This window comes from Anomaloglossus baeobatrachus, chromosome 1, assembly GCF_048569485.1.
Source record: "Anomaloglossus baeobatrachus isolate aAnoBae1 chromosome 1, aAnoBae1.hap1, whole genome shotgun sequence".
Taxonomy (NCBI): Eukaryota; Metazoa; Chordata; class Amphibia; order Anura; family Aromobatidae; genus Anomaloglossus; species Anomaloglossus baeobatrachus.
Window position 1 is genome coordinate 361,427,660 of NC_134353.1, and position 23,476 is coordinate 361,451,135.

At 49.0% G+C, this 23,476-nt stretch overlaps 1 protein-coding gene across 1 annotated transcript in view; it reads right to left on the reverse strand.

The window, feature by feature from the left end:
* The window catches only part of POLR2B (RNA polymerase II subunit B), a 149,156-nt gene extending 130,666 nt beyond the window's left edge, over positions 1-18,490 (reverse strand). Inside the window, exons 1-7 of the mRNA XM_075352456.1 lie at positions 18,354-18,490; positions 18,204-18,276; positions 13,675-13,825; positions 12,204-12,316; positions 3,250-3,469; positions 1,354-1,512; positions 770-934 (exon numbers count right to left, since the gene is read on the reverse strand). Coding sequence (XP_075208571.1) covers positions 770-934; positions 1,354-1,512; positions 3,250-3,469; positions 12,204-12,316; positions 13,675-13,825; positions 18,204-18,276; positions 18,354-18,372 — 900 coding nt within the window. The 5' untranslated portion in view covers positions 18,373-18,490. The remainder of the gene's footprint in view (positions 1-769; positions 935-1,353; positions 1,513-3,249; positions 3,470-12,203; positions 12,317-13,674; positions 13,826-18,203; positions 18,277-18,353) is intronic.
* Positions 18,491-23,476: the final 4,986 nt, after the last annotated feature.

Consider the following 23,476-nt stretch of genomic DNA (forward strand, 5'->3'; position numbering starts at 1 on the left):
CTTTGTGTGTCCTCCAGAGGTAGAAGCTAAACACCCATGGTCTGGGTCTCCCATAGGAACGATAAAGAAATTGAGATTTACCTTGCCGTTTGGTTTCCGGGCTTACATGCATTGGCCAATTCATAAACTATAAATCTCATTTTTTCATATAGCAGTCATGCAGTACCAGAGTTCCCTTATACATTGATGGCATCCGATGTGTCTTATAGTCCAAAAAATACGGTATGTGTGTCCATGTGTGTGATCTATGTGGTCTGTCCCTGTTCTGTAACATCCGGATAGCACACGAACAACATGAGCTGGTATACATACTTCTCTCTGCCATCTCCAGCGCTGCTGTTACTTCCGGGTCTGCAGTCAGTGCAGTGAATATGCTATGAGCGGGCCCAGATGCAACAACAGACACCAGCACCGGAGACAGGCAAGTATAACATTTCTTTATTTTTAAGTCACCTGTGTTTTCTCATGTACGTGTCACACTGATGTCACATGGATCACATCAGTGTGCGGTCCATGCTGCTGGCAGAAAACATGTCGCTGTGTGGCGGACACCCATGTGCTCCACATGGTCCATGTCAAAACACGAACATGTGCACAGACTCATTGAATATAATGGGATTTTGCAATTTCTTGCATTACACCCAAAATTCAAAGCTGGAAATTTTGAACCATGCATGTATTGCAGCTTTCAGTACAATAGGACAGCTATCAGCGTAAAACAGAGAAATGACAAAGAAAAGACAAAAATCGTAAAATATACATCTCTTACCATTTCCATCATTTCAGGATCTTCAAAATCATATATGATATGTTCCAGAATGTCTCTATCAGACACAAACCCCAAAGCTCGAAAGACGATGATGATGGGCACTTCTTGTTTAATGTAGGGCAATGTTGCAACAATACGTTGACCAATGGCACTTTTCTTTGCCCCCTGATGAAAGTCATAGAAAAATTAATTTAGCTTTTGATTTTTATTTCTGAAACGAGTTTAAAAAATAAATTTCATAGCTGATCAAATGAAAAAATAAATAAATCATTCTCAGTGGTGATAATGTGGCCAACTGCTCTTTTTTGTGCAATGGCCATTGCAGGGCAGCTATTCAGGTAGGTGACTTGCTTATAGAAAAGGAACAAGTTACGCTCCACAGCGGATGTGGATAACCAATTTGCCATTCCTGTAACTCAAACAGGTGGAATGAAGGTCTACCTTGTAACGTTGTGTTCTCAAGGGCAGAAACACAGGACATACACCCCACTATTGCAATAATGCCACCATGAGAAACGACTACAATGTATTTAATAACCCTATAAAGCTGGACAAATACAGAAAGAAGCAAAGGTCTTCCATACCTGGCCTCCTCTGGCCAGCATGCTGACCCATATCGAGCTTGTAGGCCTTGATGAGTTTTCCAGGCAAGACCTACATTCTGCAGTGTAGGCATACTTTGAATCTTTCTTTGCAAACACATATACTGTGTTCGTTGCCATTTTTTCTTGTGCAATTAAGACCTAGGAAGAAAGAATGAGTTGAGTTAACATAGTAAAGAAATAATATCCAGTAGAATTAATGCCAAGTGCCCAGGATCTGCAGTTATAATGGTTGACAAGTTCAAATGTGCTTCTCAAAACTTATGCATTCAGCCCAACACATCAGTGTTTGATAATTTGCCTTTCTTATACCGATTGCTGATGGACACAATTTTGTTACTATGCCGTGACACCTTCCAGACCTTTGACATAGATGTACGTAGCAGGGGGGAACCTTTGCACAACACACCTCACGTGCTCTGCTCCAGTCAAAGGGGGCTGGCAGAGCCAAGTGTTGGGGCTTCCAGAGATCTGCTGCCTCCTGATAGTCAATACTCACAAGTACCAGACAATGGACCAATGAAAGGAATTGTCAATGATGGAAATGGTTGTCTCTTCTGTACTGACTAATCAGTTCTATATAGTGAAATCTCACCCGAAAAGGCGGTTGCACACTCCGATTTCATTTAGTGCCCAAGAAGTGATCAAGCTTGAAATATAGTGCTGCTCACAGATAGTCCCTTGAGCCTTGAATTACCCCTTCACTCCATTTCCCCCTGCAACCACCTCCTTCCACTGTGTAAAGACCACCAACTACTAGGATAACCCCTTTTGAATTCACGTTTCCAGCAGGTAAAAAACTACACTCCCCTTTCGTACTAGCAGAGTCCAGGATCACTGTGCCGGGGGCTCACATGGGGCTGTGACGTCACACGAGCCATCCGTCCAGTCAGCGCTGGCTTCCTTCTCACTACCTTCGGACCAAACGAGTTAATCAACAGGAGGAGAGGGCAGCCGCTGCACTCCCCTTCTGTTGATTGTTCATTTAACCCCAGAAGGGAGAAGGAAGCCGGCATTGACTGGACGCAGGGCTCGCGTGACATCACAGTCCCATGTGAGCCCCCGGCACAGTGATCCTGGGCACTGCCGGTACGGGGGTTGAGTATACTCTTTCACCTTGGGGAAATATGGAATCACAAGGAGGTGCCCTAGTAGTGGAGAACCCCTTTCCCTTTAAATAGTATGTCAATATATCAGTGGCAGGTCCTCAGTGTATTAGTCCAAGGCATTAAATATTTAACCTGATTAATACGCTTACAAGATATACAAAACACAATAACGAGAGGCAGCCCATGCAGACAAAGGTCAGTATAGACACTGTTCCAACTCTGTATTCAGTGGTACAAATATATATATATATATATATATATATATATATATATATATATATATATATATACACACATACAGTGAAACCTTGGATTACGAGCATAATTGGTTCCGGGAGTGAGCTCTTAAGCCAAGTTACTCTTATATCAAAGCGATTTATACAAACTTATTATAGTAGTACAAACTAATTTACTGTATTTGTATAACATTTTTACCGTACACGAATACAAAATACAATACAGAAAAAAAATTAAACTGCCCTTTAGCTTACAATAAGGTACAGTATAAGCAATGTGCTGTACTGGATAGCAGAAAGAAAGTACAATACTGTACCCACAAATGAAAATTGATAGACATGCTATATAGTATATACTGTATTGTACAAAGGTATACTGTGCTCTCAAACCAAGTTACTCTTAATCAAAGGTTCCACTGATATATATATATATATATATATACACACATATACACACACACACACACACACCTACATATATAGTCGCAGTGTACAATAAGAATGACCACAGCCAAGACCAATGCCAAAATTACCTTTTCGGATCCATTAATAATAAAGTAACCTCCGGGATCCAGTGGGCATTCATTTAACTCACAAAGATCACGATCAGTGAGGCCATTTAAAAGACAGTAGGTGGAGCGCAACATGATTGGGATCTTTCCAATAAAGGTCTTTTGATGTTGGGTTTGGATCTGTTCCTCCCCTTCTTTCACAACGGTTTTTGTAATGTCAACATAAAGTGGGGCTGAATACCTTAAACAGAGCAAGAAACAGTAATTATGATGTAAATAGAAACTACAGGTAATAATATATTTATTCATTTATATTGTGCTGTTAATTCCACAGCGCTTTACACACATTGGCAACACTGTCCCCATCGGGGCTCAAAATCTAGAGTCCCTATCAGTATGGAGTGTGGGAGGAAACCGGAGATCCTGGAGAAAACCCACACAAACACAGGGAGAAAGGTCTAGGGCTAGTCCCAAAGCAAGGTCATGTTAGTGATCTTATAGGGGGTTTTACCTCAATAAATTACAGTCCGTAAAAGATTTTGGAAAAGAAGGGAATTTTGTTTACTTACCGTAAATTCCTTTTCTTCTAGCTCCTATTGGGAGACCCAGACAATTGGGTGTATAGCTTCTGCCTCCGGAGGCCACACAAAGTATTACACTTTAAAAGTGTAACCCCTCCCCTCTGCCTATACACCCTCCCGTGCATCACGGGCTCCTCAGTTTTGGTGCAAAAGCAGGAAGGTGGAAAACTTATAAATTGGTCTAAGGTAAATTCAATCCGAAGGATGTTCGGAGAACTGAAAACCATGAACCAAAAGAACAATTCAACATGAACAACATGTGTACACAAAAGAACAACCAGCCCGAAGGGCACAGGGGCGGGTGCTGGGTCTCCCAATAGGAGCTAGAAGAAAAGGAATTTACGGTAAGTAAACAAAATTCCCTTCTTCTTTGTCGCTCCATTGGGAGACCCAGACAATTGGGACGTCCAAAAGCAGTCCCTGGGTGGGTAAAATAATACCTCGATAAAAAGAGCCGAAACGGCCCCCTCTTACAGGTGGGCAACCGCCGCCTGAAGGACTCGCCTACCTAGACTGGCGTCTGCCGAAGCATAGGTATGCACCTGATAGTGTTTCGTGAAAGTGTGCAGACTAGACCAGGTAGCTGCCTGACACACCTGCTGAGCCGTAGCCCGGTGCCGCAATGCCCAGGACGCACCCACGGCTCTGTAGAATGGGCTTTCAGCCCTGAAGGAAGCGGAAGCCCAGAAGAACGGTAGGCTTCAAGAATCGGTTCCTTGATCCACCGAGCCAAGGTTGACTTGGAAGCCTGCGAACCCTTACGCTGGCCAGCGACAAGGAAAAAGAGCGCATCTGAACGGCGCAGGGGCGCCGTGCGAGACACGTAGAACCGGAGTGCCCTCAGTAGATCTAATGAGTGCAAATCCTTTTCGCATTGGTGAATTGGATTAGGGCAAAATGAAGGCAAGGAGATATTCTGATTGAGATGAAAAGGGGATACCACCTTAGGGAGAAATTCCGGGACAGGACGCAGAACCACCTTATCCTGGTGAAAAACCAGGAAAGGGGCTTTGCATGACAGCGCTGCAAGCTCCGACACTCTTCGGAGTGATGTAACTGCCACTAGAAATGCTACCTTCTGCGAAAGACGTGATAAAGAGACATCCCGCAGCGGCTCGAAAGGTGGTTTCTGAAGAGCCGTTAGCACCCTGTTAAGGTCCCAGGGTTCCAGCGGATGCTTGTAAGGTGGGACTATGTGGCAAACTCCCTGCAGGAACGTGCGGACCTGCGGAAGCGTGGCCAGGTGCTTTTGAAAAAAAAAGGAGAGCGCCGATACTTGTCCCTTGAGAGAGCCGAGTGACAAACCCTTGTCCATTCCGGATTGAAGGAATGAAAGAAAAGTGGGTAAGGCAAACGGCCAGGGAGAAAAACCATTATCAGAGCACCAGGATAAGAAGATCCGCCAAGATCTGTAATAGATCTTGGCGGACGTTGGTTTCCTGGCCTGTCTCATAGTGGCAATGACATCCTGAGATAATCCTGAAGACGCTAGGAGCCAGGACTCAATGGCCACACAGTCAGGTTGAGGGCCACAGACTTCAGATGGAAAAACGGCCCTTGTGACAGCAAGTCTGGGCGGTCTGGAAGCGCCCACGGTTGACCCACCGTGAGATGCCACAGATCCGGGTACCACGCCCGCCTCGGACAGTCTGGAGCGACGAGAATGGCGCGACAGTCGGACCTGATCTTGCGTAACACTCTGGGCAGCATCGCCAGAGGAGGAAATACATAAGGCAGTCGAAACTGCGACCAATCCTGAACTAATGCGTCCGCCGCCAGAGCTCTGTGATCTTGGGACCGGGCCATGAATGCCGGGACTTTGTTGTTGTGTCGTGACGCCATGAGATCGACGTCCGGCGTTCCCCAGCGGCGACAGATCTCTCGAAACACGTCTGGGTGAAGAGACCATTCCCCCGCGTCCATGCCCTGACGACTGAGAAAATCTGCTTCCCAGTTTTCTACGCCCGGGATGTGAACTGCGGAGATCGTGGAGGCTGTGGCTTCCACCCACTGCAGAATCCGCCTGACTTCCTGGAAGGCCTGACGACTGCGCGTGCCGCCCTGGTGGTTGATGTATGCGACGGCAGTGGCGTTGTCCGACTGTATACGGATCTGTCTGCCCTCCAGCCACCGATGGAAAGCCAATAGGGCTAGATACACTGCCCTTATCTCCAGAACATTGATCTGAAGGGAAGACTCTACCGGAGTCCAGGTTCCCTGAGCCCTGTGGTGGAGGAAAACCGCTCCCCACCCTGACAGGCTCGCGTCCGTGGTGACCACAGCCCAGGTTGGGGGTAGGAAGGATTTTCCTTGCGATAGAGAATTGGGAAGGAGCCACCACTGAAGAGACGTCTTGGTTGCAAGGGACAGAGAGACATTCCTGTCGAGGGAAGTCGACCTCCTGTCCCATTTGCGGAGAATGTCCCATTGGAGTGGCCGCAGATGGAATTGCGCGAACGGCACTGCCTCCATCGCTGCCACCATCTTCCCCAGGAAGTGCATGAGGCGCCTCAAGGGGTGTGACTGACCCCGAAGAAGAGATTGCACCCCTGCCTGCAGAGAGAGCTGTTTGTCCAGCGGCAGCTTGACTACCGCTGACTGTGTATGAAACTCCATCCCGAGGGAAGTCAGTGATTGGGTCGGTGTCAACTGGGATTTTGGGAAGTTGATTATCCACCCGAACTGCTGGAGAGTCGCCAGAGCGACGGTAAGGCTGTGTTGACACGCCACCCGAGAAGGTGCCCTGACTAGGAGATCGTCTAAGTAGGGAATCACCGAGTGGCCCTGAGAGTGTAGGACCGCCACAACGGATGCCATGACTTTGGTGAACACCCTTGGGGCTGTCGCCAGGCCGAAAGGCAATGCCACGAACTGAAGGTGTTCGTCCCCGATGGCGAAACGCAAGAAGCGTTGATGTTCGGGTGCGATCGGCACATGGAGATAAGCATCTTTGATGTCGATCGATGCTAGGAAGTCTCCTTGTGACATTGAGGCGATGACCGAGCGGAGAGATTCCATCCGAAACCGTCTGGTGCTCACATGTCTGTTGAGCAGTTTGAGGTCCAGAACGGGACGGAATGATCCGTCCTTCTTTGGCACCACGAACAAGTTGGAGTAAAAGCCGCGACCATGTTCCTGAGGGGGAACAGGGATCACAACTCCTTCTGTCTTCAGAGCGTCCACTGCCTGAAAAAGTGCGTCGGCCCGAGCGGGGGGCGGAGAGGTCCTGAAGAAACGAGTCGGAGGACGAGAGCTGAACTCTATCCTGTAACCGTGAGACAGAATGTCTCTCACCCATCGGTCTTGAACATGTGGCCACCAGGCGTCGCAAAAGCGGGAGAGCCTGCCACCGACCGAGGATGCGGTTCGGGGATGCCGAGAGTCATGAGGAGGCCGCCTTGGAGGCAGTGCCTCCGGCGGCCTTTTGGGGGCGTGACTTAGACCGCCACGCATAGGAGTTCCTCTGGCCTTTCTCTGGCCTGCTGGACGAAGCGGATTGGGACTTGGCGGAGGGACAAAAGGACCGAAACCTCGATTGAATTTTCCGTTGCTGAGGTCTCTTAGGTTTGGACTGGGGTAAGGAGGAGTCCTTTCCCTTGGATTCCTTAATAATCTCATCCAATCGTTCGCCAAACAATCGGTCGCCAGAAAACGGCAAACCGGTTAAGAACCTGTTGGAGGCCGAGTCTGCCTTCCATTCGCGCAGCCACATGGCCCTGCGGACTGCCACAGAATTAGCGGATGCCACCGCTGTACGGCTAGCAGAGTCTAGGACTGCGTTCATGGCGTAGGAAGAAAAAGCTGACGCTTGAGAAATCAGAGACGCAACCTGCGGAGCAGAATTACGTGTGACTGCATTAATCTCAGCCAGACAAGCTGAGATCGCTTGGAGTGCCCACACGGCTGCAAAGGCCGGGGCAAAAGACGCGCCCGTGGCTTCATAGATGGATTTCACCAAGAGCTCTATCTGCCTGTCAGTGGCATCTTTTAGCGATGAACCATCTGCAACCGATACCACAGATCTAGCCGCCAATCTAGAGACTGGAGGATCCACCTTGGGACACTGAGCCCAACCCTTAACTACGTCAGAGGGGAAGGGGTAACGTGTGTCAGTAAGGCGCTTAGTAAAGCGCTTGTCCGGAACCGCTCTGGGCTTCTGGACAGCATCTCTGAAGTTAGATTGATCGAAAAACGCACTCCGTGTACGTTTGGGGAACCGAAACTGGTGTTTCTCCTGCTGAGAAGTCGACTCCTCTACAGGTGGAGGTAGGGGAGACAGATCTAACACCTGGTTGATGGACGAGATAAGATCATTTACTAAGGCGTCCCCTTCAGGTGTATCAAGATTGAGGGCAACGTCAGGCTCAGAGCCCTGAGCTGCGACGTCCGCCTCGTCCTCCAGAGAGTCCTCAAGCTGGGAACCCGAGCAGCGTGAAGAAGTCGGGGAAGATTCCCAGCGAGCCCGCTTAGCCGGTCTGGGACTGTGGTCCGGGCAGGAGTCCTCCGCGTGGGACCTAGGGCCCAACCTGGGAGCGCGCTGCGGCGCGGACCGAGAGGGGCCTGGAGGCGACGATCCAACAGGGACCGGGGCCTGTGTAAGGACCGGTCTGGACTGCAAAGCTTCTAGCAGCTTGGCAGACCATTTGTCCATAGACTGAGCCATGGATTGTGAAAGTGACTCAGAGAGTTTCTCAGCAAAAGCAGCAAACTCTGTCCCTGCCGCCTGGACAGGGGGACCAGGGGGGTCTACCTGAGCCGAGGGGCCCACTAGTGACCGAGGCTCCGGCTGAGCAAGCGAAACAGGGGTCGAGCATTGCTCACAGTGAGGGTAGGTGGAACCCGCAAGTAACATAGCCCCACAAGAGGTACAGGTCGCAAAAAAAACCCTGTGCCTTAGCACCTTTGCTCCTTGTGGACGACATGCTGTTGTCTCCTAGGAGAGTGATCACTGAGGGTATATGGGAAGGGGTATACAGCCCGACTGAACAGAAATATGTATATAATACGTATCTATTCCGGCACCCTAGGGGGGACCAGCACCGGGTGACCGGTGTGGCTTACCGACCGCTAAAAAGCGGAGTGTGTGTCCTCCAGATTCCCTGCCTTAGGTCTCCCAGAGCTGCAGAGCTCTTTCCTGATAATCCTCCACCGGCAGAATGCCAAAAACATGGCTGCCGGAGCTCTCAGGGGAGGAGTGGAGCCGTCGGCGGTGCTAGAAAAAGTGCGGAATCTGGGGTCCCCACAGTGATCAGTGAGGGGGGAGGAAACATACAGGATGCTCCGGCCCTCACATCCGACGTCAGGTCGGCAGTCCCGCCCTTACCCCTGACAGGCAGGCCCGGGGGCGGGATTTTTGCTACTAGGCCGCGATGAAGCCGGGGACTAAATTTAAGACCGCGGCCGACAAGCAGGCACGGTCGGCGCGGAAGTCCGCCGGTCTTCACAAATCAGCAGCTGCTGCAGCGTCCGGGAAGAAGGCGCTCCATGCACAGTCCCCATGGGGACACAGTGTACCTTATAGATGCAGGGCCCGGTCCCTGAGGATGAATAGACTCCTGTCCGGCAGATTCCCACAGGGGCTGCGGAGGGAGCCCGGTCCCAGTGAATGGATGACCGGTCAGGATCCCACTTCTCCCAGAGCCGCTAAGGGATGGTGAAGGAAAACGGCATGAGGCTCCGGCCTTTGTACCCGCAATGGGTACTTCAACCTTAACAGCACCGCCGACATAGTGGGGTGAGAAGGGAACATGCCGGGGGCCCCGTGGGGGTCCTCTTTTCTTCCAACCGATATAACTAGTCTGAGAATGCATGAGTGGATGTGTGCCTCCTTCCACACAAAGCATAAAACTGAGGAGCCCGTGATGCACGGGAGGGTGTATAGGCAGAGGGGAGGGGTTACACTTTTAAAGTGTAATACTTTGTGTGGCCTCCGGAGGCAGAAGCTATACACGCAATTGTCTGGGTCTCCCAATGGAGCGACAAAGAAACAAACTTTTCAAAAACCCATTTTTCTATGGCAGATTTACCTATATAGTCATGTTTAGTAAATGGGTTACGTGCACAGAGACCAGGGAGCACACAACCGACTATGAGTAGTGCCTATAACTACATAGCGGGCATATTGGCATATTCACATGAGTGAGACAGACCGCGGTACTATACAGCTGTCCGCCAGCACTATGGCCGAGAACAGATAGTGAGGGCTTAGAACAAAAGGAGACAGGGCAGCACTAACCGATATTCTGGGACTATTTAATTTTCAATGCTGACAGGTGAAACAGACATGAGGGAATGCAGGGAGGGGAGCACGAGGACGACGGTACCGTTTCGCACCTCTAGGGGTGCTTTCACGAGTCCATCAATGATGAAATTAAATAGTCCCAGAATATCGGTGAGTGCTGCCCTGTCTCCTTTTGTTCTATGGATATATTTGTAAAAATTGGGCCATAGCACCTCGATAAGGGATCTGCGGTTCCATCAAGATCAGAGGAAAAGGCTTAAAGTGACATCGGATAAGCAAAGGAAATTACCGAGGAAACATCACATTGAACTGTGTTTGGTATGGAATTACTACACCACCTCCAGTATTGGTAAGCAGTGCGGTGCACATTCCTCTTTTGCATTTTAATGTTAGATAGTGAGGGCTTCTTCCGAGACTCAGACTCCCGGCTTGTACCGTACGACCAGACGAACATATAAGAGAAAGCTGCCCAACTGGGGCAAGTATATTACAAGCCAGGAGTCACAAAAGATGCATGCACTATCCGCTCTCAGTCATAGTACAGGCAAACACCTACATTGCCGTATGTCTCCTTTATATAAAGGGTCCAAGGTCCGATTTCCCTCTGCACAGAGTTAGGAGCACTCCTCAAAATGGGTTGTGTGCTCCCTGGTCTCTGCACATAACCCATTAACTACAGAAAACATCTGAGCATTCAGAAGGTCAATACTGGACAAAAGAATTTTGTTAGCAGCAATAAGACACCAAAAGAATAGCCAAGTCTGCAGTAGAAACATGGTGTAATATACAAAGCTAATGCAATCTGAAAAGCTTGATTCTCCAAAATCTTTTACATATAACGGAATCGCTATGGTGGTAAAATCATGACTAATATGGAAAAAAACATAAGATATCTCACTATCTCTCTCTATATATATCTATATCTATATTTATTTATTACACACACACACACATACACATACATACACACACTAATTATAGAGATAGATAATATAGAGAGAGATATCTCTCTCTATAATATATTATATATATATATATATATATATATATATATATATATATATATATATATATATATAAAAATCTCAAGAGGTAACAACAGTGTTTCAGCAATAAGATGTATCCAGATTTAGACAGTGGAAAATACATTTTTCATAATGAAAAGTAGTGAGTCAATGTACAGGTTAGAGGAGTCACTGTCCAGAACGATGGTGGTGTGAGGTTATGCCCGGTTCCTTGGGGCTCTAAAGTAGAACAGGTGGGTGATGTTTTAATAGACGTAGGGATTCATACCTGTGGTTAAGTGTACAGTATAAAGTGCATCATACTGTCCCCAACAGTGACAAGAATGCCCAATACAGATTACATTAGCAGGTTTGTACCAAAGGTCATAAACAGCACAAGTACATATTTTGTGGTATCAACCATGTGCTTGGCATCTTATATTTATGCCCTTGTAAACATCCGGCCAAACAAGTACATATGTGTGTCCTATATAGTGCACAGAGAGAATACAGCACTTGGAATAGCAAGCGATCGGCTTCTGTCTCAGACTGAATCTCATGCTGAGTGAACATTTACTTATTAGCGTCATATGTGATTTTATAGTAGTCAGTAAAACATGGTAAGTTTTGTTTTGTGTTGGCTACACAACATTACAGCAGGGCTGTACAGAGATCATCATTCAATCACTATATGAGAAATCCCATAGACTACTTTTACATTGCGTTTTTACCTACGTTCAGTGGTCCCATCTGGGCATCCGTCCAAACCTCTCTCCACCTGTCCACCCCCCCCCCCCCTGAAAAACGTGTTTCAGACACATGCGCTGACGGGGCCCATTGACTATAATGGAGCAGACTCCGTTAGCGTGCACTCTGTCTTGCACTATTTTCAGGCATATACCTTTTCTACAGGTGGGCACCAAAACAGTCTACTACATTCAGGTGTCCGCCTGCAGAAAACGTATTTGCCCGAAAATTGTGCAAGACAGAGCACACACTAACGGAGTCTGCTCCATTATAGTCAATGGGCCCCGTCAGCACATACGTCCATAACACGTTTTGAGTGGGGGGGGTGGGCGCGAGGTTCGAACGGATGCCCCGACGGGACCACAAGAAGCTTTCCATCACCCATGAAAATAACATTCTTACGTTAGATTTCGGAGTCTTGCTTCATTTGGCATCATTGGTGACGGAGCGCCATCCCTTTCCCAGTGTGTAGGTTTAGACAGGTAGATTTGCTCAAACTTTAGTAGGAATCTTGGCTGTAAAATAATTACAAAATGCGAGACATAAATGGGGTAGAAGAAACGGACAAGAAAGAAACCGTTTAAATCATGCTTACTGCAGTACTACATCGTAGAATTACACAAACAAAACATATGTCCTGAATATTATCTGTGAAACACAAATCACCTGGTCTATACATGCTGCCACTATGGGGGGTCTAGTGTACAATCACCTGGTCCTATACATGCTGCCACTATGGGGGGTCTAGTGTACAATCACCTGGTCCTATACATGCTGCCACTGTGGGGGTCTAGTGTACAATCACCTGGTCCTATACATGCTGCCACTATGGGGGGTCTAGTGTACAATCACCTGGTCCTATACATGCTGCCACTGTGGGGGTCTAGTGTACAATCACCTGGTCCTATACATGCTGCCACTGTGGGGGTCTAGTGTACAATCACCTGGTCCTATACATGCTGCCACTGTGGGGGTCTAGTGTACAATCACCTGGTCCTATACATGCTGCCACTGTGGGGGTCTAGTGTACAATCACCTGGTCCTATACATGCTGCCACTGTGGGGGTCTAGTGTACAATCACCTGGTCCTATACATGCTGCCACTGTGGGGGTCTAGTGTACAATCACCTGGTCCTATACATGCTGCCACTGTGGGGGTCTAGTGTACAATCACCTGGTCCTATACATGCTGCTACTGTGGGGGTCTAGTGTACAATCACCTGGTCCTATACATGCTGCTACTGTGGGGGTCTAGTGTACAATCACCTGGTCCTATACATGCTGCCACTGTGAGGGTCTAGTGTACAATCCCCTGGTCTATATATGGTGCTACTGTGGGGGTCTAGTGTACAATCACCTGGTCTATATATGGTGCTACTGTGGGGGTCTAGTGTACAATCACCTGGTCTATATATGCTGCCACTATGGGGGTCTAGTGTACAATCCCCCTGGTCTATATATGGTGCTACTGTGGGGGTCTAGTGTACAATCACCTGGTCTATATATGGTGCTACTGTGGGGGTCTAGTGTACAATCACCTGGTCCTATACATGCTGCCACTGTGGGGGTCTAGTGTACAATCACCTGGTCCTATACATGCTGCTACTGTGGGGGTCTAGTGTACAATCACCTGGTCCTATACATGCTGCCACTGTGAGGGTCTAGTGTACAATCCCCTGGTCTATATATGGTGCTACTGTGGGGGTCTAGTGTACAATCACCTGGTCTATATATGCTGCCACTGTGGGGGTCTAGTGTACAATCCCCCTGGTCTATATATGCTGCTACTGTGGGGGTCTAGTGTACAATCACCTGGTTAATAGTACAGTAGTTCATTTTCAGTACTGGTCAGCTTTACATGCCTGATACCTACCGGTTCTTCTACTTCTCCGGAGGTGTGCTGAGCTTCAGCTTGTAGATCTATCGGTGGGGCGTCCTCCACAATTCTCTGCACAGACATCTGAATGAACTCATCAAACGAATCAAGTTGTTGACGCACCAAACCCTTCTCATCAAAATAGGAGCTGAAGAGAAGCATCAATTATTATAGCACCATTTATTCCATGACACTTTATATATGAAAAGGGGTATACACAATAGAGACAAGTACAATAATCATGAACAATACAAGGCACAGACAGGTACAGGAGGAGAGGACCCTGCCCACGAGGGCTCAGTCATCACTGACCAGGACCATGCGTTACGGCATCACGTGCAGGTTGGTCCAGTCTCTAACTTTTTTGGCAGGAAAGGAATTAAGGACCTGAAAACAGATCTAAAGTGACCAGGTTTAGCTCTTATTTTCTTCCTGCTGCTCTCCTAAGTATTCAGGCTTTTCTGTTTATCCCCTTAGATCTGACTTAAATTCAATTTTTTTTTTTAACCAAAAAGGTGTGGCTTATAGGATATTATTGCAGGACAGCCTGGTAAAAAAAAAAAAAACAAAAAAAAAAAAACTCAAAAGGAGTGAGCAGGAACCCATTCATCCAAATATGCTAGGCTTCAGATCGGTGGAGCCCCCACAATGCAGGCTCCGGAAGGCTAACCAGACAATGCTCATTTCATCTGTATTGCCCTCGCCAGCTGGGCATTAGTGCTAGACCCTGCTATATGCATCTGTGAGACAACAACTTTACTAACTAAAGCCCGCTACACACGCTTCAATATATCTCACAATCCGTCGTTGGGGTCAAGTTGTAAGTGACGCACATCCGGCATCGTTTGTGAGGTATCTGCGTGTGACAGCTACATGCGATCAGGATTGAACGCAAAACCGTTGATCGCAAACACATCGTATCATTCTCTAGAATTAAGCGTTTTGTTGCACGAACCTAGTCAATTGTAACGTGTGACATCCCTCATACGATTTTGGTGTCTGATGCTATGTGCGCAGGTGTGCGCTCTGCACCGCAGCTTAAAAAAGGTCTGCTTCAGAGCGCAGCTGAAAAGCTGCGTTCTGAAGCGCCTCACAATGTCTGTCATGCACTAATCTCTGTCAGTCCGTCACTATCTCTGTCCCTCACTCTCAGTCCATGTCAGTCTATCCCCCTCTCTCATATACTCACCGATCCCCGGCGCTGCACGGCATTCACGCTGCTCCGGCGGCTTTTACTGTTTTGAAAAAGCCGGCCGCCCATTAAACAATTTCGTATTCCCTGCTTTCCCCGCCCACCAGCGCCTATGATTGGTTACAGTGAGACACGCCCCCACTCTGAGTGACAGGTGTCACACTGCACCCAATCACAGCAGCCGGTGGGCGTGTCTATACTGTGTAGTGAAATAAATAATTAATTAAAAAAAACGGCGTGCGGTTCCCCCCATTTTTAAAACCAGCCAGATAAAGCCATACGGCTGAAGGCTGGTATTCTCAGGATGGGGAGCTCCACGTTATGGGGAGCCCCCCACCCTAACAATATCAGCCAACAGCCGCCCAGAATTGCCGCATACATTATATGCGACAGTTCTGGGACTGTACCCGGCTCTTCCCGATTTACCCTGGTGCGTTGGCAAATCGGGGTAATAAGGAGTTATTGGCAGCCCATAGCTGCCAATAAGTCCTAGATTAATCATGTCAGGCGTCTATGAGACACCCTCCATGATTAATCTGTAAGTTACAGTAAATAAACACACACACCAGAAAAAATCCTTTATTAGAAATAAAAACACACACATATACCCTGGTTCACCACTTTAATCAGCCCCAAAAAGCCCTCCTTGTCCGGCGTAATCCAGGATGATCCAGCGTCGCTTCCACCGCAGCTGCATGGAGGTGACCAGAGCTGCAGCAGACACAGCCGCTCCGGTCACCTCCACACAGCAAATGAAGACAGCCGTGCGATCAGCTGCTGTCACTGAGGTTACCCGCGGCCACCGCTGGATCCAGCGGTGGCCGCGGGTAACCTCAGTGACAGCAGCTGATCGCACGGCTGTCTTCATTTGCTGTGTGGAGGTGACCGGAGCGGCTGTGTCTGCTGCAGCTCTGGTCACCTCCATGCAGCTGCGGTGGAAGCGACGCTGGATCATCCTGGATTACGCCGGACAAGGAGGGCTTTTTGGGGCTGATTAAAGTGGTGAACCAGGGTATATGTGTGTGTTTTTATTTCTAATAAAGGATTTTTTCTGGTGTGTGTGTTTATTTACTGTAACTTACAGATTAATCATGGAGGGTGTCTCATAGACGCCTGACATGATTAATCTAGGACTTATTGGCAGCTATGGGCTGCCAATAACTCCTTATTACCCCGATTTGCCAACGCACCAGGGTAAATCGGGAAGAGCCGGGTACAGTCCCAGAACTGTCGCATATAATGTATGCGGCAATTCTGGGCGGCTGTTGGCTGATATTGTTAGGGTGGGGGGCTCCCCATAACGTGGAGCTCCCCATCCTGAGAATACCAGCCTTCAGCCGTATGGCTTTATCTGGCTGGTTTTAAAAATGGGGGGAACCGCACGCCGTTTTTTTTAATTAATTATTTATTTCACTACACAGTATAGACACGCCCACCGGCTGCTGTGATTGGGTGCAGTGTGACACCTGTCACTCAGAGTGGGGGCGTGTCTCACTGTAACCAATCATAGGCGCTGGTGGGCGGGGAAAGCAGGGAATACGAAATTGTTTAATGGGCGGCCGGCTTTTTCAAAACAGTAAAAGCCGCCGGAGCAGTGAGAAAGCCGTGCAGCGCCGGGGATCGGGGATTGGTGAGTATGAGAGAGGGCTGCTAACTTCAGTTACTCAGGAGATTAGCGGTCACCGGTGAGTCTTCACTGGTGACCGCCAATCAGGACGCGACACAGACAGAGCCGCAGCATGACAATGAAGTCGGGTGAAGTTCACCCGAGTTCATTCTGACAGTGCGGCTCTGTCTGTGTCTGCTGTCATCTGCCATTCAGCTCTGCTACATGGCTGTCTGTGGCTGCTGTCAGCGGCCATGTAGCAGAGCTGAATGGCAGATGACATAGTAAAAACGCATCCCTACACATTACACACGCTTGGCAAGTCAATAAATAAAAAAAAAAAAAAAAAAAGGTGCTCAATGCATACGTCACAGAACACATGATCTAAAGGATCGCACACAAAATTGATCAATTTAACATAGACTACTAACGCTCGTGTGACAGCAAATGAACGACCACCGTGAAATCTCATAAGATCCCGTATGCAACCTGGGCGTGTCACATCGCAAATGCGATTGTACAACTAATTGCAACGTGTAAAGTGGGCTTAAGGCTTCACCAAGAGAAAAATACACAAAACATATGAGAAGATGGCAGTGCAAGTGTGCGACCATTTCCAGATCTCTGCTGTGGTCAGTGAATGGCCGCAGATTCTGCACAGCCTGTGGAGACCCCCATCTATGATTATAGAAGATGGCAGTGTCAGTGTGTGACCATTTCCAGGATCTCTGCTGTGGTCAGTGAATGGCCGCAGATTCTGCACGGCCTGTGGAGACCCCCATCTATGATTATAGAAGATGGCAGTGTCAGTGTGCGACCATTTCCAGGATCTCTGCTGTGGTCAGTGAATGGCCGCAGATTCTGCACAGCCTGTGGAGACCCCCATCTATGATTATAGAAGATGGCAGTGTCAGTGTGCGACCATTTCCAGGATCTCTGCTGTGGTCAGTGAATGGCCGCAGATTCTGCACGGCCTGTGGAGACCCCCATCTATGATTATAGAAGATGGCAGTGTCAGTGTGCGACCATTTCCAGGATCTCTGCTGTGGTCAGTGAATGGCCGCAGATTCTGCACGGCCTGTGGAGACCCCCATCTATGATTATAGAAGATGGCAGTGTCAGTGTGCGACCATTTCCAGGATCTCTGCTGTGGTCAGTGAATGGCCGCAGATTCTGCACAGCCTGTGGAGACCCCCATCTATGATTATAGAAGATGGCAGTGTCAGTGTGCGACCATTTCCAGGATCTCTGCTGTGGTCAGTGAATGGCCGCAGATTCTGCACGGCCTGTGGAGACCCCCATCTATGATTATAGAAGATGGCAGTGTCAGTGTGCGACCATTTCCAGGATCTCTGCTGTGGTCAGTGAATGGCCGCAGATTCTGCACAGCCTGTGGAGACCCCCATCTATGATTATAGAAGATGTCAGTGTCAGTGTGCGACCATTTCCAGGATCTCTGCTGTGGTCAGTGAATGGCCGCAGATTCTGCACAGCCTGTGGAGACCCCCATCTATGATTATAGAAGATGTCAGTGTGTGACCATTTCCAGGATCTCTGCTGTGGTCAGTGAATGGCCGCAGATTCTGCACGGCCTGTGGATCTATGATGAGCCTCTGGTCTAGGCCAGGTCTCCATTTACTGGCAGCAGAGATCTTGACACCAGCACAATATTCCATGCTCGCTGTCCTGGTGATCTCCCTCCGGGGCAGCACTGCACACCTGGCTTACCTTATAACGATCCAACAAGCCTCCTGCCATAAATCCGGCGTGATCTCATCATCATCCTCATCATACTGCATATCTGTAATGGAGAGCATCCCGCAGTCAGCCCCAATGTCCCCCATGGCGGCCCATACTTCTCCCCTAGCAGCGTCTTACCCTCATCGCCGTCGTACATGATGGCTGCTCACCGGGGACCTGAACAACCTGAAGAGAAATCCAAAGCCAGCGCTCGAGGCTTCCAGCGCAGCCGCCAACACCGGGGACAGCAGCGGAGATGACGCACTTCCGCTTCCAGGTCAGTAATGAACGACAACACCGTCCGCCTCGATGTCTGCAGTCTGCAGGAGCTGTAGCGCGCCCTGGTGGTCAGAGCCGGTACTTACCTGTGGATTGAGATTGAACTTTCGTAAATTGAGTGTCTTCCCTGATTCCCCTCCGGTAGTCATGACAACGTGTTATACAGCCCCTCACCTCCTTCTGCAGGTTGTCTCTCACATGCCCATTATAGAGTGAGCACCCGATGTGTTTACTTCCATAACTCCATGGTATGCATCGCTTTATAGACATTATCATCACTGCGCCCTTTTTATTTCTCTATGGCGTCACATTGGAGGGCACAAAAGACCATGGGTGTATGCTGCTGCTACTAGAAGGCGGACACTATGCTAGAAAAGACGCTACTCCTCCTCAGTAGGGTGCACTCACCGGAGCTGGTCAGCTTTAGCTTAGTGTCCGTAGGAGGCAGACACGGGCCTTTCCCTTCTTCTGGGGGAGAGTTGCCCACCGCTCTTAAGCGGGCGTTACACGCTACGATATATCTACCGAGATGTCGGCGGGGTCACGTCGTTAGTGACGCACATCCAGCATCGTTAGTGATATCGTAGCGTGTGACAGCTATGAACGAGCAGAAATACTCACCTTCTCGATCATCGCTGACACGTCGCTCATTTTCAAAAAATCGAGCGTCTGGTTGTTCAATGTTCTCGAGGCAGCACACGTCGCTCCGTGTGACACCCGGGAAGAATTAACTGCAGCTTACCTGCGTCCCGCCGGCAATGCAGAAGGAAGGAGGTGGGCGGGATGTTATGTCCCGTTCATCTCCGCCCCTCCCCTTCTATTGGCCGGCCGCTGTGTGATGTCGCTGTGACGCCGAACGTCCCTCCCCCTTCAGGAAGTGGATGTTCGCCGCCCACAGCGAGGTCGTTTGGAAGGTAAGTGCGTGTGACGGGGGGTTACAGCATTGTGTGACACGGGCAAGAAATTGCCCGTGCAGCACAAACGATGGGGGCGGGTGCGATCGCACGAGAAATCGACACATGTAAAGCAGCCTGTAGCATCACTCTCCCTCCAGCCGTGCAGGAACTTGCGTGCGCTCCCTACCTTCGCCCCTCTTCTCGGTGCCATTACTATAGATGGCGGCTCCACTGCACAGCCCAGTCTCCGGGTTCACCACCCTGGGTCCATGCGCAGCCTCCAGCAGGACCTCAGAGCCTCAACAACCTGGGTAACTAGTTATTCGCCCTCAGCCGCACTCTTTCCCTCTACTTCATTTTTACCTGCTAATGTTTTCTGTATATGACATTTCCCCACAGCCTGCCTCGCCCCTCTATCAGCTTTGTACAGTTACCCATCACAAAATCTCCCCAGGAGCGCCCCTCTGCCTGCAGTAAGAGTGCGCCCTATTTTTCCCTCCCTAGGTGGATAACTGCATGCTAGTTTGTCCAGGGCAGTTTCCTAGATGGTGTCTTTACATAGGATATCCCATGAGCCTTACTATTGTCCCGCGCTCCTACACTGCTTCCCTCCTAGCTCAGAAGCTATTGCAGCCAGTCATTACAGTTCGTACTTTCCCTCATGGGTCACTATACAGATCAGTTCTGTCTGATCCAGGGCCGGCCTTAGCTTGAATGGTGCCCTGTGCATAACTGCCCTTTGGTGCCCCCCCTACTGATTTTTTACCCAGTTTCTCAGGAAACAAACGAGGACAGGAGGCCATTTTTTTATATCCTAAGAAAATTGATCTTTTCAAATGTACAATAAATTACAAATTTATGCTGGAGAATCTGCACCTCAAATCCATCACGTCTGATCTCGTTTTTTTAGAGGTCTTCCAATTTCAACCATTTATGACGTATCCATGGATATTGCACCCCACCCCAGCTCCAACTCCACCACTCAAGCCCTCCACACTCACCACCATTCTTGGAAAAACGTATGTGTGTATATATATATATATATATATATATATATATATATATATACCGCATATATATATACACACACACAGTCATAGCCAAAAGTGTTAGCACCTTTGAAGTTGTTCCAGAAAATAAAGCATTTCCCTTAGAAAATTAATAATACACCCCCTACACTTCCCCTCTTCATAATATACTCTCTACACCGACCCTTTCCATAATCTCTCTCCCGCACTGCCCCTATTTATAATATTCCCCCACACACTGCCCCTCAGTGTACCCCCACACGATATCTCTGTGTATAATATCCCCACACACTGCCCCTTTGTAAGATATCCCACATACACACACACGCTGCCCCATGTATAATATCCCACACAAACACTGCCCCTCAGTAGAATATACCAACACAATGCCCCTATGTATAATATTCACACACACACTGCTCCTCTTTATAATATCCCCCCAAACACACTGCTCCTCAGTGTAATATCCCCCACACATTGCGCCTCTGTATAATATCCCCCCACACTGCTCCTCTGTATAATATCCCCCCACACACTGCACCTCAGTACACTATCCCCCCCACACACACACTCTGCACCTTAGTATACTATCCCTTCACATACACTGCTCCTCAGTATATCCCCCACACACTGCTCCTCAGTATAATATCCCCTCACACACTGCTTCTCTGTATAATATCCCCCACACACAATGCCCGTCTGCATAATACCCACCCAAACACTGGTCTTCTGTATAATATCCCCACATACATACAGTACTGCTCCTCTGTATAATATCCCCCCACACTGTGCTCCTCTGTTTAGTATCCCTCACACACACTATTTATCAGTATAATATCCCCCACACACACTGTTCCTCTGTATAATATCCTCCCACAGACTGCTCCTCTGTATAATGTCCCCACATGTACACTGCTCCTTTGTAAATACCAACACACACTTCCCATTTGTATAATATCCCACACACTGCCCCTCTATATATCCCCCACACACTGCAACTCTGTATAATATACACACACACAATGACCCTCTGTGTAATATCCCTCATGTACGCTGTCGCTTTGTACACTATCCCCCACACAGCTGCCCCTCTTTATATATATCCTCACACACAAAATGCTCCTCTGTATATCACCCCACACACACTACCCCTCTGTATACTATCCCCCACACACATTGTCTCCCTGTATACTATCCTCCTAGTATATATGTCCAAATCCTGGTATATATGTCTGCATCCTGGGCCCTACCTGGTATGCATGTCCCCATCCTGGTTTATTGTTCCCTTCCTAGCATAAATGTCCTCTTCCAGGTATATATGTCCCCAACCAGGGACCCTCCTGGTATGCATGTCCCCATCCCAGTTTATTTGTCCCTATCCTGGTATATATGTCCAATCCTGGGCACCTGATATGTATATCCCACTCCTGGGCACATTCTGGTATATATGTCCCCATCCTGGTTTCTGTCCCCTTCTTGGTATATGTGTCCTCCTCCTGATATATATGTTCCCATCATGGTTTATTTGTCCCTTTCCCAGCATATATATCCCAATCCTAGGCTCCTCCTGATGTATATATATTCCCCTACTGGGCACATTCTGGTATATATGTCCCCATCCTGGTTTTTGTCCCCTTCCTGGTATATATCTCCTACTTCTTATGTATATGTGTCTTTCCTGGGTCTCTCCTTGTATATTTGTCTACTGCAAAAAGAAAAAAAAACAAAAACATTTTACTCACCCTCCCTGGCTCCCACGTCCTGCAGCGTCCTCTCTGAGCAGTGATGCATTTCAGCTGGATGTGTGCCCTCCACACATCCAGCTAAAGCAAGGCAGGGGCTGCAGTTAGTGCCCCCCCACCACCCGCAGCTGGAGTCAGTGCCCCCCGCCCCCCGCGGCTTGAGTCAGCACCCCCAGCCCTTTGAGTCAGTGTCCCCACTACCACCCGCGGCTGGAGTCAGCGCCCTCCCTCCCGCCCCTGGAGTCAGCGGCCCCTGGAGTCAGCGGCCCCCCGTGGCTGGAGTCAGCGGGTCACCCCCAGGAATCTTCAGCTCATAGAGCGCCTACCTCTCCCTGCCGGATGCCGCGCGCTCGCCAGCCCCGCGTTGCCCGCAGCACTGTTATGAGCTGAAGAGTGATGACCTCATCACATTGGGCAGCAGGATGACGCGCCACCTTTCTGCTCTGCTCCATTCACAGTGCCTCCCCCACCACATGGCTAATTTGCATGTGATGCCCTGGAAGGACTTTGCACACACCTTAGTCATGTGCAGACTACAGTTGTGGCTGGAGCGACACCGCCGGGCCCCTCTGCTGCAGCTGTGACTGGGGCTCGGTGAACATGGTGGGCCTGTCTGGCCAGGGGCTACATAAAGCTAAGTAATTAACCAGCAGCGGTTACAGTAAAAACGCAGTGCTGGGACCAGAGGAGCCAGGAGATTTACGACTTCTTACCTCTCTGCTCCGCCCCCCCCCTGAAGCATGGCCGTCGGCGCCCTGTGCGACTGCACAAGTCGCACATGCCTAAAGCCGGCCATGGTCTGATCCAACCATGGCATCCAGACCCCGACCTCCGCATGGAGCGTTTTCTTGACGATAACCGCCAGATCCTCTATCCAGTGAGTCATATCCACCATCTACCACTTGCAATAAGGATGTTAGCAGCAGCAGTTCTAGTGCTCTGTCACTATCCAGTGAGTCAGATCCACTATTTACCACGAAACATGACTGATCACAGTAGTGGTCCAAGTGTTCTGTCCACAATCCAGTGAGTCAGACCTACCATCTACTATGAACCACATGTCTAATCACAGCAGCGGTCCAAGTGCTCTGTCTACCATACAGTGATTCAGACCCACCATCTACCTCGTACCACATGACTGATCACGGCAGTGGTCCAAGTGCTCTGTCCACTATACAGTGATTCAGACCCACCATCTACCTCGTGCCACATAATTGATCGCGGCAGCGGTCCAAGTGCTTTGCCCACTATAGAGTGATTCAAACCCGCCATCTATCACATACCACATGTCTGATCACAGCAGTGGACTAAGTGCT